Raw genomic sequence first — 14,200 nt, forward strand, 5'->3', positions numbered from 1 at the left:
AAGAGAGTGGGGAAGTGCAGCCCTCGATAGCTTGGCAAGTAAGGGTGTAGAAGGCTCACACTCAGATCTTGTCTCTCTACCTGACAGACAATTTGTCCTGGTGCACTATGAAACTATACAGTCAGTCATTTCTGAGTCAATATTTAATTAACTGATGAACAACAGCAGCTTTCTGACGAGACCTCTGGTAGATGTGTCGATCCCTTCACTTAAACAGCCAGCATGTATATGAAAGGCAGATAAAAACATCTATGCCAAGGATCACTGCGTGAAGCCTGAGGGCAATCATTTACTACCAGGACATGGACTCCTTGCAAACATTCTGCAAACTGCAAGTGGTCAACAAACCATCTTTTCAGTTTATTGCTCTGATTCTGGCCCAAAAATTCAATTTAAAGAGAGAAAGATTTGTAGGAATCATGGAACATGAGTTAAATATTTTATCTTCTTATTACTGACAGGTCTTGGAGTAATCATAATTCTTCTCGCCACGATGGTAACCTCAATTACTGGGTTGTCAACTTCTGCAATAGCAACTAATGGGTTTGTCCGTGGAGGTAAAAATCTTAGGGTTACTAATGCTTTCAAGCCCAAAAAGGTCTTTATGTATTATTTTCACACAAGGCAAACCAGAGCGATGGTAAACCAAACGGTGCATCTAAAGGAACTGGAAGGTAACAATTCTAGCCACCTCTAATCACAAATTATGGCATGTTGGAGTCCTCACTTCTAATAAATCCCAGATTTCAGTTCAGTCTGTGAAGTACGTTTCAGATATTTCTGCCTACTGATGAGCGAGGGATGGCTTCTGGCTTTTCATGGAGTTCTGTTGCCTTTCAGCACATCTTTCTTATTCAGAGCATTCCAGGTTGGACATCCTTGGACAAACGGAGCACAAGGCATCACTTCCTCTCGTTTTAAAGACTAATGCAGATTAGTGGATAACTTAATTTAATACCTTCTTTATAAAACTCCTTACATTCCAGCCACTCCTTGGAAGATGAGCAAATTATTTCCCTGGAAAAGTGCATGCCAGGTATTTCACAAAACAAAATTTTAGTGCATTTCAGAGCCTTTAAGTCATAGCTGGTCTGCTCTAACCTCTGTGGAAGTTCTTGACCTCTGGCAAGTTCTTACTACATCATTTAAGCAGAACAGGTACTTGAATATACTTTCTTTTTCGGATCTTTCAGGTCTTGGAATCATAGTTATTGCTCTGAGTGTAGTAGTAACAACATTAACAGGTATCTCCATGTCTGCCATTTGCACTAATGGAGTAGTAAGAGGAGGTAAGTGAATACAATCTCATGAAAAATAGAAAAATCTGCGGATTTGGATTATAAAAAAATCAAAATGGAATTAAGGTAATTGTTACAAGCAAAGCAATAATAAATAAATTTTTTTTGAGTGATCTCTCTCAAGGGCTCACCAGTAACTTATAATGCATATAAACTTAAACACTTCCTAACAGTAATTATTAAGTGCCAGTGAGATAAGACGAAATAATTAACTGACAAAGTAATATGCTCCATTTATGGTGATATGCAAAAAAGATTAAAGATTCATTGCATCACTATGCAGGAGCTTTAACAATGTTCCACAGTATATGACCCTTCATGCTAACGTTGGGATAGATCCAAGTCAGTTAGAACCTGCCTGGAAGTAAGTTTCTCTCTGCTCTGTGTTACTATATTACATACCATGAAAAATTATTTGAAGGTCCCATTTTGCATGCTAATATGCACTAAAAAGATTCCGCAATAGAAAGGCATACAGAAAAGTTTGAAGGCAGAACAGTACAAAGCATATTCCTTTTTTTATCAGTGTCCTCTATTAATATAGGGCAAATATGGATTATGTTTGTTAGGCTAAAAGTAGAGATTCCTGTGGTATTATTTATGTGAGAAAAAGGGGGGAAACCTGAGCATTTAGCTGTGCTGAAATAGCAATCATTTCTGCCTGCAGGAGGAGCATACTATCTTATTTCAAGAAGTCTAGGCCCAGAGTTTGGTGGATCTATAGGACTTATCTTCGCTTTCGCGAATGCAGTGGCAGTTGCTATGTACGTAGTTGGATTTGCTGAAACAGTTGTAGAACTTCTTAAGGTAAATATAGATGTTCAAAGTATACGATTAAATCAGGGGGTTGGTTTGTTTGTTTTTAACAGGGATTTTTTGTTCTTTTGGTTTTGGTTTTATTTGTTTGTTTTTAATGGGACTTTGTTTGTTTCTTGTTTTTATTTGGGGTGGTGGTTTGGTTTGGTGGTTTTTGTTTGTTTTATATATTTAAGTGATGATACTTTTTAGCTGAGGCCTGAGGGACCCCTTTAGCAGGGAAGAAGCTGGTGTGTCTAAATATGTCAGAGTGCTTCTCCATTATTTCTACCTTACAAATATATTTCTTATATTTGTCAACAAGAATCTCAAAATCAGAAAAGGATCAGACATCTCATTAGACAGCCAAATAACCCCAACTACAAAGAGCCAGCTGGAACATGAAATACTTGGTCTCACAAATCTGTGCAACTCTGACAGCTCACTGCTTTCTATTTCACCTTGTTACCTGATCCCATTAGTTGGGCAGAGAAAGACTGGTTCTGATAATATTTCTTACTGCTTTCAGGAGAGTGATAGACTGATGGTAGATGACTCCAATGACATCAGAATAATAGGTACCATAACTGTTGTATGTCTCCTTGGCATCTCTGTTGCTGGCATGGAATGGGAAGCAAAGGTAAACCTTTAAAAGAACATAAAAGCAAGCAGTATATTAGACTACTGTACAGCATTTGTGTGTGAGGAATGCTATACAACAAGTGGAATTTTCAAAAGCACTCAGTTTACGCTTCATCCTTCTAAAAGCAATAGCAGTTTAATCATTACATTAAATGAAAGCACAATTACTCCATGGTCTTCCTTGAACACACATTTAAAAGAGAAGAGGAAGTTTGTGCTGTGCAGACAGCTTGATTATATTGATTTTTATAATTCACGGCATCATTTAGAGCCTTGGCGAAGTGCCCCTTTTGCCCTTATTTTTAACACAGCTTGACAGAACAGTAGTAAAACCAATATATGTCTTTGTCGCTGTACTCTCTCAAGCCCTACTCAGCAGAAGAGCTCTATTTGCTATCCATTCCTTAATCTCTAAGGATTTCTGCTATTCCTTCACCTGTAAAAAAAAGTTCAAAATGGAAATAATTTAGAGGGCAGAATGCAGCTACTGAAATCAGGTCCAGAATAGCAACCTTATTTTTACATTCTGCTGTGATGAAGACTAGAACTACTTGTAGAAGAGATCAGAAAAGCAATTAGCTATTATAACCCTTGAAGTGACAACCTACTGCAACTCAACAACTTTTATAACAATATAAACATGTCTTACACTTGATATTAATGCATTAGCTGTTTTGTTTTGCCTCTTCTTGTAAAGAAACTAACATAAAATTAAATTATAACCATATATTTCATAACCCCCTTAGTAAAAACCATCTGCTGTTGTCATTAGCTCATTCAGCTATCTCGACTCCTGGTATTTTTCAAAACTGAAGAACGTAGTAATCGATCACAGGGAACACATACAGATAACTTACTATATAGCCACCTGAATGCAAAGTAAAATCATCAGGAAAATCTTTTTGTTTCTATTAATAGGCTCAAGTCATTCTTCTAATCGTTCTCCTTATTGCCATTGTAAACTTTTTTATTGGGACAGTCATTCCTACCAACAATGAAAAGAAGGCAAGAGGCTTTTTTAATTACCAAGGCAAGTAACCTCGCTGTCTATCATAAAGTGGTGTTTTCATTGTTTTTTGGCTTTATAGTGAGTTAAGGTTTTCACTGAAAAAGGTCACAAGATCAGGATCTTCTGCCCAAGTTTAAATAAGCTTGCAAACCAAGGGAATTTATTTCATCTTCAATTTTGAGTCTGTCTCTCTGCTGCTGAAGCTGACCGCACAGGTAGCTGCAGCTTGAGTCATTTATATATCAGCAGAGCACAGATAAACTTTAACACAGAGCTCAGGGGAAGCGCTGTGGTGACACCCCGTCACCTCAACATGGATCTGTAGCTCTGAGATGCAGACAAGCACAGCCTACAGGGGACCCGACTAAGGAAATCAAATTCACTTGGCTTACAGTATGAGACAGATTCTAACCCAGTCGTCCAGATGTGAAAGTCTAACTTATTCACCATCTCATTAAGTAACTTCGGAATCAAATCCTGGTGCTATGTTTCATTTTCTCCTATATTTGCAGCATCAATATTTGCAGAAAACTTTGGACCAGATTTCAGAAGCGGAGAAGGATTTTTCTCGGTGTTTGCCATTTTTTTCCCAGCTGCCACTGGCATTCTTGCAGGAGCCAACATCTCAGGAGATCTGAAAGTACGTATTTCATTAATTTCATTATACTAGCTGTAGGCTGTAAAAAGAACAAGAAAACAAATTATGAATCAACATTGTATTCAGTTTTAAATCATGTCTTATTTAGGGAAGCAAAACTCTCACTTTTAAGTACCTGCTCTATTATTTAAAAACATCAGACCACATTTTCTCCCATAATTAATTATTGCTATTTACAGAAATTGCTGCATTTAGATTTGTGTTGTTCTATCATTTAAAAGCATGTTTCAGTAACCTGTAATAATAGATCATTAATGGTCCATTAGCAGCACATAAGAGAAATTGCATGTCTATCTCTTGGCACTGCTGTTTTGCAAAATCTCCTAAAACATCATCTCAAAAAGCACACCTGTAAAGCTCATGTTTGTACTCACAAGAATCAGCAAAGACCAGCTTTTTCTATTCAGGGTCATAGCAAGGGCAGAGAAAACAGAGCATGTAATGAAAGCAATCCCGTGTCACTACTACTGCTCAACAGAAAAGCTGCAGGTTTGCAGCTGTGACAAAACAAAGGAGCCTGAGAAGAACAGGAAAGGAGGTCCAAGGGTGCCCCGTTGTCTTGCTGTGGCCATCCTGTCAGGTTCTCACTCTCCCCTTGCAGCACAGCAATTGTATGAGATAGTATTTCTGATCTCTAAACATCTCTGCTAAATTAGAGACAGGAAAATAGTTTTCACTTTGAGTGCCCTCTAGTTTTCATGACTTTGCACAGTGTATTTAATGCAAAGAGTGTTTAAAGCTGAAGTAATTCAAAGCTCAGCAAAGCATTTGGTAAAACATCTCTAGTAAATGTGGAGCAATGCCATACTTGGTAATATTACAAGAAATTCAGAAATGCACCAGGGTATCCATAACTGAAGTCTTGCAATCTAATACTAAAAAACAACAAAAAAACCCCAAACAAACAAAACCCACACACAACGAAAAGCCAAAATAAACGCCCCCACAAAAATAACCTAAAACAAACCCCCAAAAAGTAGTCACCAAAAAGATGTGGCTCACACCTTGATAAGCCCAGCATGCCAAATAAAATTATTTGGCTTTATCACATAGACCTGTTGTCTTGTATACCTTAGGGATTCCAGTGAAGGTCTGGTACTTCTGTGTTGGCACAGCAGTCACAAGTGCACCCGATCCTACAAACGGTGACAGCCGGTTCTGCTGCCCTTCCTCACACTGAGTCGCATGCCTCATCTCCTTTGTTTTCAGAGGACTGCTTCTGAAGCACAGAGAGAAACGCGTAGGAACTGAGCTACTAATGGCATACATGAGATTCCATTTTTAATTAAAAGAACAAAATCATTGAACTTCTGTCCAGTGGGACTGAATCAGCCTCACACAATCTCCATCCTTTTAACAAACAAAAATAATTCTTCTGCCATATATGGTGCTCTCTAGACATGGCAAGCTTCCAAAGCAGCAGCACTTTCATAAGCTGTCTGGAAGAGCCTGAGCAGACCAAGGGAAGAGGTTCTCCCATTGGCTCTCTGCAGTTGTTTCAGTCTGGCAGTAAGTGGATTTCTATAACCAAGTTCTCCAGGCTGCCAATTCCCCACCGAGCATGTTTAGATGCATTAGACAGGTCTAATTAATTTAACCCGCCTCTCCAGAAATCTAAAAGACAAGCTAAGAAGTATTTTAAAAGTGTAAAACGGACCGATCAAACTTTCATTAGAATTCGTTGGAAACACCTACGTACGTGCTTCTGTAGCTGCTGCTCACTCTACTGCCTACTTGCAGAAGCAGCTAGTGACTTTGGTGGGGTTTGGAGCAGGCCTGAAAGTGCTAACAGCATATTAAATATGTCTTTGATTAGTGATAAAATTTAGATTTGTAGAGCTGTAAGCAGCTTTAACCCTAGGATTTAGTGTTACAGTGTTTAAGATTGCAGCATGAGACTCCACAAAAACAATGACCTAAGACATGCACGCCAGAACCGTATAAATTAAAGTTACTACGATCTGAGGGCAAAAGGTCTTATGCAGCTGAAGTGACTTTGCAGTTATTTTGCAGGTCAATAAATCCTTACCTTATTTAAAAATTACATTGATTATTAAGACAGTTAAGTCATTCTTCTGTTTCACAGGACACTCCAAATTTGTATTTTGTTTTTTCTCCCATGCAATGAGCATAGTTATAAAAGTACGAAATCTGTGGCTTAAAGTGCATTCCACACATCTTTGACTTAAAGAAACCTCACTACACCAACCTAGGACGACAGCTCATAAAAAGTGCTTCCTAGCATAAACAAACATACACTAAGTTGTAAGGTTGGCTAGTGTTAAAATCCCCCTTAAAATTACAATGTATAATGCAGATCTTTGGACTCTTACTTACAGTTGCATGATCAAAGCTGATGTTGTTGTGGGCCAGACTGTAAGCTCTTTAACTCAGACTAAGTTATCTAAATTAGAAATCAAAACAGAGAAAGGAAGCAGCCATTGTTAGTCACAACTAACAATTACTAGTTGCTAATCACAAAAGTATCGTCTTCTGTATAGGATGACTACCTGCATCTGTCCTACCGATCAACCAAAAATGGTCCCATCTTGCCATCCACAGGAGTTTGATGTTCAGTAACTATTTACCTATTAGGTCATTAAACATTAAAATAAAGCCCACTGCACTGTAAAGAGAGTTTGGAAGCGCAGAGTCAGGACTCTCCTGCTGCTATAAACGTGACCTCTGCTCCCGCAGAACACCCTTCACTACATCCAGGATATGGAGCGCTGCACCACAGGACTGCTTAACTATCTACAGGCTGGGACAGGGAATGCTGGTGCAGGACTAAGTGAGAAATATCTGCCCTCTAAAGACATCTTGCTATCACGGAGTGGCAGGGCTCCCTAGCGTGCCAATGCAGCCAGACTGCAGCACAGAAATTCACAGTGTTTTTCGTGTCACTGCTTTGTTTTAAGGATCCACAAATTGCAATACCCAAAGGAACGATGCTGGCCATTTTGGTTACAACAATTGCTTACATTGCCGTTGCAATATGTGCAGGTACGTACAGAACCTCTGCTTCGTGTCTTAATTGATACTGTTGAAGTTTGAAAGCCTGATATGCAAATGAATGATTAACCTCACTGCTTTTTCCTCCTGTGGATTTATTATCTAGATAGTTGTTTTGATTTTACTGTACACAAAAGCGGTGGGGAAAAAAGCAGCAATCAGTAGAAACAGAAGTCCCTGTTTGGCAGACGGACTTTTGTTTAACTTGCAGGGTTACTTTTGCATTTGTTTCAGTGACAAAGACCACTAGCACATAGTATACATGAGCTAGCAAAGATTAAATCTGATCAATCTGCTGATCTTTTGTTCCTCATTTACACTGAAATTTGAGATGGCTTATGCTTGCTCTCACTAGTCTTACTGAGCACTCACGAGTAACAGGGTAACATACCTCAGGGTATGTTACATGTCAAAGACTTGTCTTAAGATGCACTACATGACTAGGTACTCTACAACACTGGAATGCGAGGTAACAAAATGGACACAAGGGTAAAAAGGAGACCTGTACTCAAGTTATGAACTGTGTTGGATGAATATGCAATTAAATTCGCATTACAAGGGTACAATAAATCTCTGTTCAAGAAAAATATTTTTCTTTTTCTATTTTAATAGTACTGTAAGAAAGTGCATTGTAAATTAGACTCTTCCTTATGAGCAAATACCTCAATAGTGCGTGAAAGCTCTGCAGGATACTCTCTTTTCTGGGATATGAATCTCAAGTCTTCTTGACCTCTGTGATTCTTGTACTTTATGCCAAAGGCAGAACACTCAAGTCAAGCTGCAGCTCAGGTTATTGCATTATTTGAATCTAAATTTCTCCTGCAATTAAAGTCAAAGTAGTCATCCTTCACTTTCTGTTATAAATCTGTGTTAACGCATTGTTCAGTTCTCACAAGCAATAGCTGTATTTCCAGTTCAGAGCTGTCTATTTTTCAGTGCTATACTTTTTTTCTTTCTGTTTGCATATTGGTTTGTTAAATAGATAATAGTTACTTTGGGACTCTCGATAACAATGTTTTTGACATATTTGAAGATACCACATAAACCTACATTTTGGCCCCTAAAGATGTTAAATTACCACCCTTAACTCCATACCTTTCTTCCCATTTCTTGTGAGAAAAAAAAAAAAAAGGACAGCACGAGTATTAATAAAACCCCAAAGGATATAGGTCATTTCTCCTGTTTAAAGTTTTTCTGACCATATTGGTATCACCACAGCTATGACAATTTGAGCAGCTGAGGATGAGGGTCTCTAACAACAACGCGCAATTGCTTTAAACAAAACAAAACAAAAAAGTATGCCTAGACCTAAGACCCTCACTGACCTTTTTATTTTGAATACTGGCACTTGTAGAAGTGGTCACAGGCAGACAACGTACTTGTGAGTTAATTTATTGTTGTTATTTGTCTGGTTCTCTACTCTTGGAAATATGCTATTACCCATTACCCAACTGGCTGGTTATTTTAAAAGTAACAGAAATAGGTATTTGCTTACAGACAACATGACAAAAGAAGCCTTATTACAGGGAATTAACCTCTGCTCAGCAAGAACTGTTGCTCTTTGGAATGATACTAAGGCAGTAGCTGTACAAAATATGTGCAGACTAAGAGTCAAAATGTGGCAAGAACATTCTTCCGATGTCATAAGGAAGGAAAATAATAATATATCGTTGTTTCCACAGCCTCCTGTGTTGTACGAGATGCTACTGGGAACGTCAACGATACAGTTGTACCTGGAATGAGCTGCAATGGATCATCTGCCTGCAGCCTCGGCTATGATTTTTCCAGATGTGCAAGTCAGCCATGTGATTATGGGCTGATGAATAATTTTCAGGTTTTAATAAGATAATACATATAAGCAATACATGAATACCTAAGTACAAATATGCAAACCCATTATTTGCTTACAACCAACTGCAACAGAAGAAGCACTTTTATCTAAAAAAGTAAAAAACTACAGGAATAATCAAAGGGAAAAGACCCCTGCATGCACATTACCTTCAAACTGCCCATCACTAGTCTTCCCAGCATTCTGGTAAGGTCTTTACCTGCGGTTTCAACACATACCATGCAGCAGTATATGTTGTATCATCTTCAAACTCATAATCTAGACTTAAGAGAAACCTCAGGAACTCCTGTTAGCCGAGCGACTCATCTCGCTGCTCTTTACAAACGGATATGATTTTACCTCAGAGGTGCTGTGGTCACTGCTAAAGGTTTGTGCCATGGTACAAAAAAAATGGAGTTCTGACTTCTTAAATAAAAAACCCCCTACTATCCAAAAACAGCTGAGTAAAAAATTAAGTGAGAAGTAATGGAGTCTTTCTCCTAGGCCAGAGATGTCTGCCATTTTTATTCTTCAAAATAAAGCTTAGGCAAAGCATCAAAGTAAAGCAGCTCTTCTGCAGACAGACAATCACGGCTCCTAGATGTCTGTTCAGCCCCTGTGCTTCATGGCCTGCGAGAAGAGCTCATCACCCACCTGCACTGGCTTTTCAACTAGTCATTTGTAGCTTTTAAAGTCACTTGCTTTTTTCCCAGCTGGCTCTGCTAAATGACAGGGCTGGGTAACCCCCTTAAAAGGGACATGCTGTTCCTGTCACAGACTACTTTTCCTTCCCTTCTTGATCACTTCCCCTCTTCACTCCCACCTCAGTTCTGCTGCCCAGACCCAGAGCAACCCTTAAAATCAGTGACCTCCCTACAGCTATAAGCAGAGTTTCACTTCCTGCATTTATCCTTGCCACACAAAAGTCAGAAAAAAATACATCTTCATCTGACAAATCTCCAGGATTGATTGGTTTCTCTCCTGGAGTACTTCCTACACACCAAAAAGCAACTGGCAATCACATCTGTCCACTTCATCTTTTAGCTTCCTTGTCTGATGCTTCTAAACAAGCCTTTTGCTCCAGTGGTCGCAGAGGCCAGTGCAGCCCCTCTAGGAGGGCTGCGGGAGGCCTGACAATGACCATCATTACTGTTTGCAGCCCTGCTTTATGCCTGCACTGTCAGGCATTTTATCTCTTTTTGAGTCATATTAAATATTCAGTTAAAAACAAAAAAACAAAACCAAAGTGTCTCCAACCATATTTTGTACTTCGATGCCTTTTCCTGCAATTTCTATTTTCACTTCTTGCTGCAAGCTGACTGACCATTCACCCACCAAGGAGAGCCTATTACTTACAGCAACCACTTAGCAAAGGAGGTGAGAAAATCTCGCACTCGTCTGCCTCAGCAGACAGCTGCATACTGGAACAAAAATTCAGCTATGCCTCCATTGCTTTTTTCTAAAACAGGAATAATAGTATTTCCCTACTTCACAGTTAGCTTGTAGGATATTGAATTTAGAACTGTGAAAAACAGAGACATGTAGAAATAGAGTACTTAAATGGGATCAAAAAGTGTACTCAAATGCAAGCCTGACTATTCTTCTTTTCCTTCTTTTTTTCCTAAAGGTGATGAGCATGGTGTCTGGCTTTGGTCCTCTCATCACAGCTGGCATCTTTTCTGCTACTCTGTCATCAGCTCTAGCATCTCTTGTCAGCGCACCCAAAGTTTTCCAGGTAAAATTAAACTACCCATTTCCTTACACTCTGGTTTACTCCAAAGACACAAAATTTAGTTGAACTGTATGTGCCAAATGTGATATATATTTAAACAACACTGACACAGGTGAGAGGAAGAGGTGGGGAAAACAGTACGTAGAACATTTTTCAACAGAAATGGGCAGGTCTTATCACCCTCGTACAACACAGAAAATGTCCTTTTGGTCAGAGCTCAGCTTTGCTGCAGGAGTGATTGTCATAGATAGCTTCAAGGCTACTTTCAAGACTGCTTCTGTCTTATAGAAAGCCACCCTGTAAGCACTGGAGTGCCAGGGATATGCAGGAGCCCTCAGGACTGCAAGATTCAGTGGCTGGCGAGTGTGCTCAGACAGGCTGTCCAGAAGCTGGCTGGGCAGCAGCAGCATGGGCTGACTGGGAGCAGAGAACATAAGCCAGAAAGATAACCTGTACCACTCACGCTGAGCCACTGGTTTGTGCTTCAGTTTCTTCCAGTTTAGACTCTGTTTAGCTATTCCGTTAATATTTTTTTAAAGCACTGAGTAAGTATTAATTGCCTGTGATTCTGTTTTCCTATTATATAATAATATAGTAGGATATTGGCTTATCACCTTATTTCAATGTTTACATGCTGTAAGAGTGGATGTCCTTGAGGTATTAAGATAGATTTAATTTTTGTTTAGCAAAAGCCTAGCAAGCTGTCACTCACAGACTACTTCTGATGCAAGAAAGCACTGCTTAACAGAATTAAGTTCTGATTTGTCTACCAGGCTCTTTGCAAGGACAACGTCTACAAAGGGCTCCACTTCTTTGCCAAAGGATACGGAAAAAACAACGAGCCCATCAGGGGATACGTTCTCACTTTCGTGATTGCCATGGCATTCATTTTGATTGGTTTGTATATTGTTACACAACTGCTATAACCTCATGTTCTGAAATTATATAAACTGATATTTTAATACAATGATTAGCTATGGTAAGATTGATTTTCAGTCAGGTAAGCTCTGACAGAAGCCCAAGCACACTCAAAGTCCTGGTGACACCTCCATTATTCTTTAAGGCAAAAAGAAATCAACAAGGACTCCAGTAACATCTCAACACCACAGCAGCTTCATTTTCAAAGATGTGGAGTGGGTGCAATACCTGTTCACTCCACTGGAAGAGGGCAGCACTTACAACTACACCAAATAAGGCAAAGTCACCAACTTGGAAAATGGTTTTCCAGTTTACATGGCGCATAGCTGTGAGGTAACTCTGAGATAATTAGGAAGCCTACTCGGTCAAGCCTCCCCTAAAGCCAGCTCCAAAGCAAATCTCAGTTTGCCAGCACTAGGCGTAGAACAACTCAGCTACTTAGGGGCGTGGGTATTTTGAAACTAGTTTTTCCAAGATTTAAAATTCAAACTAGTAAACGGGTAGTTTAGTAGAGCAAATTCAGACGGCCATTTAAAAAGCAAAAGAATAAGTTTTAACTCTGTCTTGCGTGACATGCATCTGTCCTCTCAGTTACGTATTTAAAGTTACGAAATTTACACCAGATCCACATCATTAAGAGCCAGTCTGTACAGAGCCAGAGCATCAAGTATAACCTTGCACAGCACGTTATTAAAATCAGCATCAGCAGACACTACTTAATATGAATGAAGGTACATCAGGGTGGCTTTAAATTAGTACCACAGAAAAATATCCAAGCTCTCCCTGGATGACAAATTAGACAGTGCCCAGATTTAATGCATTGCCAGGAAAAAGCTATTCAACAATCTAGGGAACTGGTGCCTATGTCTGACTTATGTGTGTATGTCTTGCAGCTGAACTGAACACCATTGCTCCCATAATCTCCAATTTCTTCCTGGCTTCATATGCTTTGATTAATTTCTCCTGCTTTCATGCCTCATACGCAAAATCTCCAGGTGAGTCTGCATTTGCCAGTGATTTAAATGTGGGCCTCATAGTCTGACCTCTGCACGGTTTTGACTGCATGTCAGAGAAAGCTGCAGTACCTGTAAAATATCTGAGCTATGTCATCTAAGGTTTTGCTCTCATTGAAGATGATGACATTTTATTTATCTTCAAAGATAAAAATAATGGCATTAGTCCTTACATTCCCTACAGATGCACAGGATGAAAAAGACTTTGGTGGATCCTGCTGGAGTAGAAAGGCTCCTCCTCAGGGTGGTTTTTTTCCCCCCTCACTATCACACAACATGGGTTGATAACAACCTATGCCAACTCTAGCTACCTAAAGTAAGAAAGGTATAGTGTGGAGCCACTATGCCCTTCTCCAATCTACCGTGAAATTCATAGGAAAGTTCTTAAGAGCAGCAACTGCCCTGGAAGTGATACTGCCTGGAAGGGAACACATAGAACGAGACCAGGTCCAGCAAACAGCATCGGCACAGTTCTGCAGTGGCTAGCAGCAGAATTGTAAGGTGAAACACGATAAGGTCCTGCTCAGGAGTAACTTGGGAGCCCCTCTCTACATTTGTGCAGCCAAGAAACCTACTGGCTTTAAGGCTTGCGCCTCGCCACAGCAGAATAACTCTCATCATCTTCATGAATGAAGGGGTGACACCTTAAGGACCTAAGTCAATTTGAGTAACACTCGTTTTGGCACACAGGAAAGACACTTTCCTGCTGCTGTGAATCAGTTATTCAACTCAAGGAGCAATGAATACATTTTTGATTTCCCATGTGAAAAAACAGTGGTAGTGACATAAACACCTACATCAACTTCTTTCCTGTAGATTGCATGGTGCCATTTGTTCAGAGGGCAGAAAAGATGAGCATTTCTGCTAATTACCTGCATGGCTGAAAAAATGCAGATCTGCTCTACATGGCCTTGGAGCAGAGTAAAAATTACCTCTATAGACTCCATGCACATGCATCTGACTCTGCCACTACTTAACGTTTCAGACAAAATGCAGCCATTTGTCTCATTTCCTCCAGTTAATTTCTGCCAATTCACAGTGAAGGATTATAATAATTGCAAGGCTGCAGGACAGCAAATTTCTCCACAGCAGGACCTTCCAATTCCCTCATTACAAAGATGATCCAAGACAGTGTTGCTTAGTCCCTCCTTGTATCTTCCATGTTTTTTCGCTCTCCAGAGAAAGTGCTCTGTAGAACACCTGGCACAGACCTGCAATTCATGGAGGCTCACTGCTTGCCTCAACATTTTAATTGCTAGCAGGGGATGGATTTAGTACTGCAGCTGAAAAGCAGC

General features: G+C 39.7%; 1 protein-coding gene across 2 annotated transcripts in view; it reads left to right on the top strand.

Annotated features, from left to right (window-relative positions):
• Positions 1-14,200, top strand: part of SLC12A1 (solute carrier family 12 (sodium/potassium/chloride transporter), member 1) — a 44,470-nt gene that overhangs the window by 8,956 nt on the left and 21,314 nt on the right. The window contains exons 4-13 of one of the 2 annotated variants that reach the window (XM_010137151.1): positions 462-557; positions 1,966-2,105; positions 2,623-2,733; positions 3,654-3,765; positions 4,257-4,384; positions 7,321-7,405; positions 9,097-9,248; positions 10,870-10,977; positions 11,748-11,871; positions 12,786-12,887. In XM_010137151.1, the coding sequence (XP_010135453.1) occupies positions 462-557; positions 1,966-2,105; positions 2,623-2,733; positions 3,654-3,765; positions 4,257-4,384; positions 7,321-7,405; positions 9,097-9,248; positions 10,870-10,977; positions 11,748-11,871; positions 12,786-12,887 (1,158 nt within the window). Of the gene's footprint in view, positions 1-461; positions 558-1,193; positions 1,290-1,965; positions 2,106-2,622; positions 2,734-3,653; positions 3,766-4,256; positions 4,385-7,320; positions 7,406-9,096; positions 9,249-10,869; positions 10,978-11,747; positions 11,872-12,785; positions 12,888-14,200 lie in introns of both variants that reach the window. The other variant, XM_010137157.1, reaches the window with a different exon arrangement.

This window comes from Buceros rhinoceros, unplaced genomic scaffold (genome assembly GCF_000710305.1).
Source record: "Buceros rhinoceros silvestris isolate BGI_N320 unplaced genomic scaffold, ASM71030v1 scaffold14140, whole genome shotgun sequence".
In the NCBI taxonomy this organism is placed as follows: Eukaryota; Metazoa; Chordata; class Aves; order Bucerotiformes; family Bucerotidae; genus Buceros; species Buceros rhinoceros.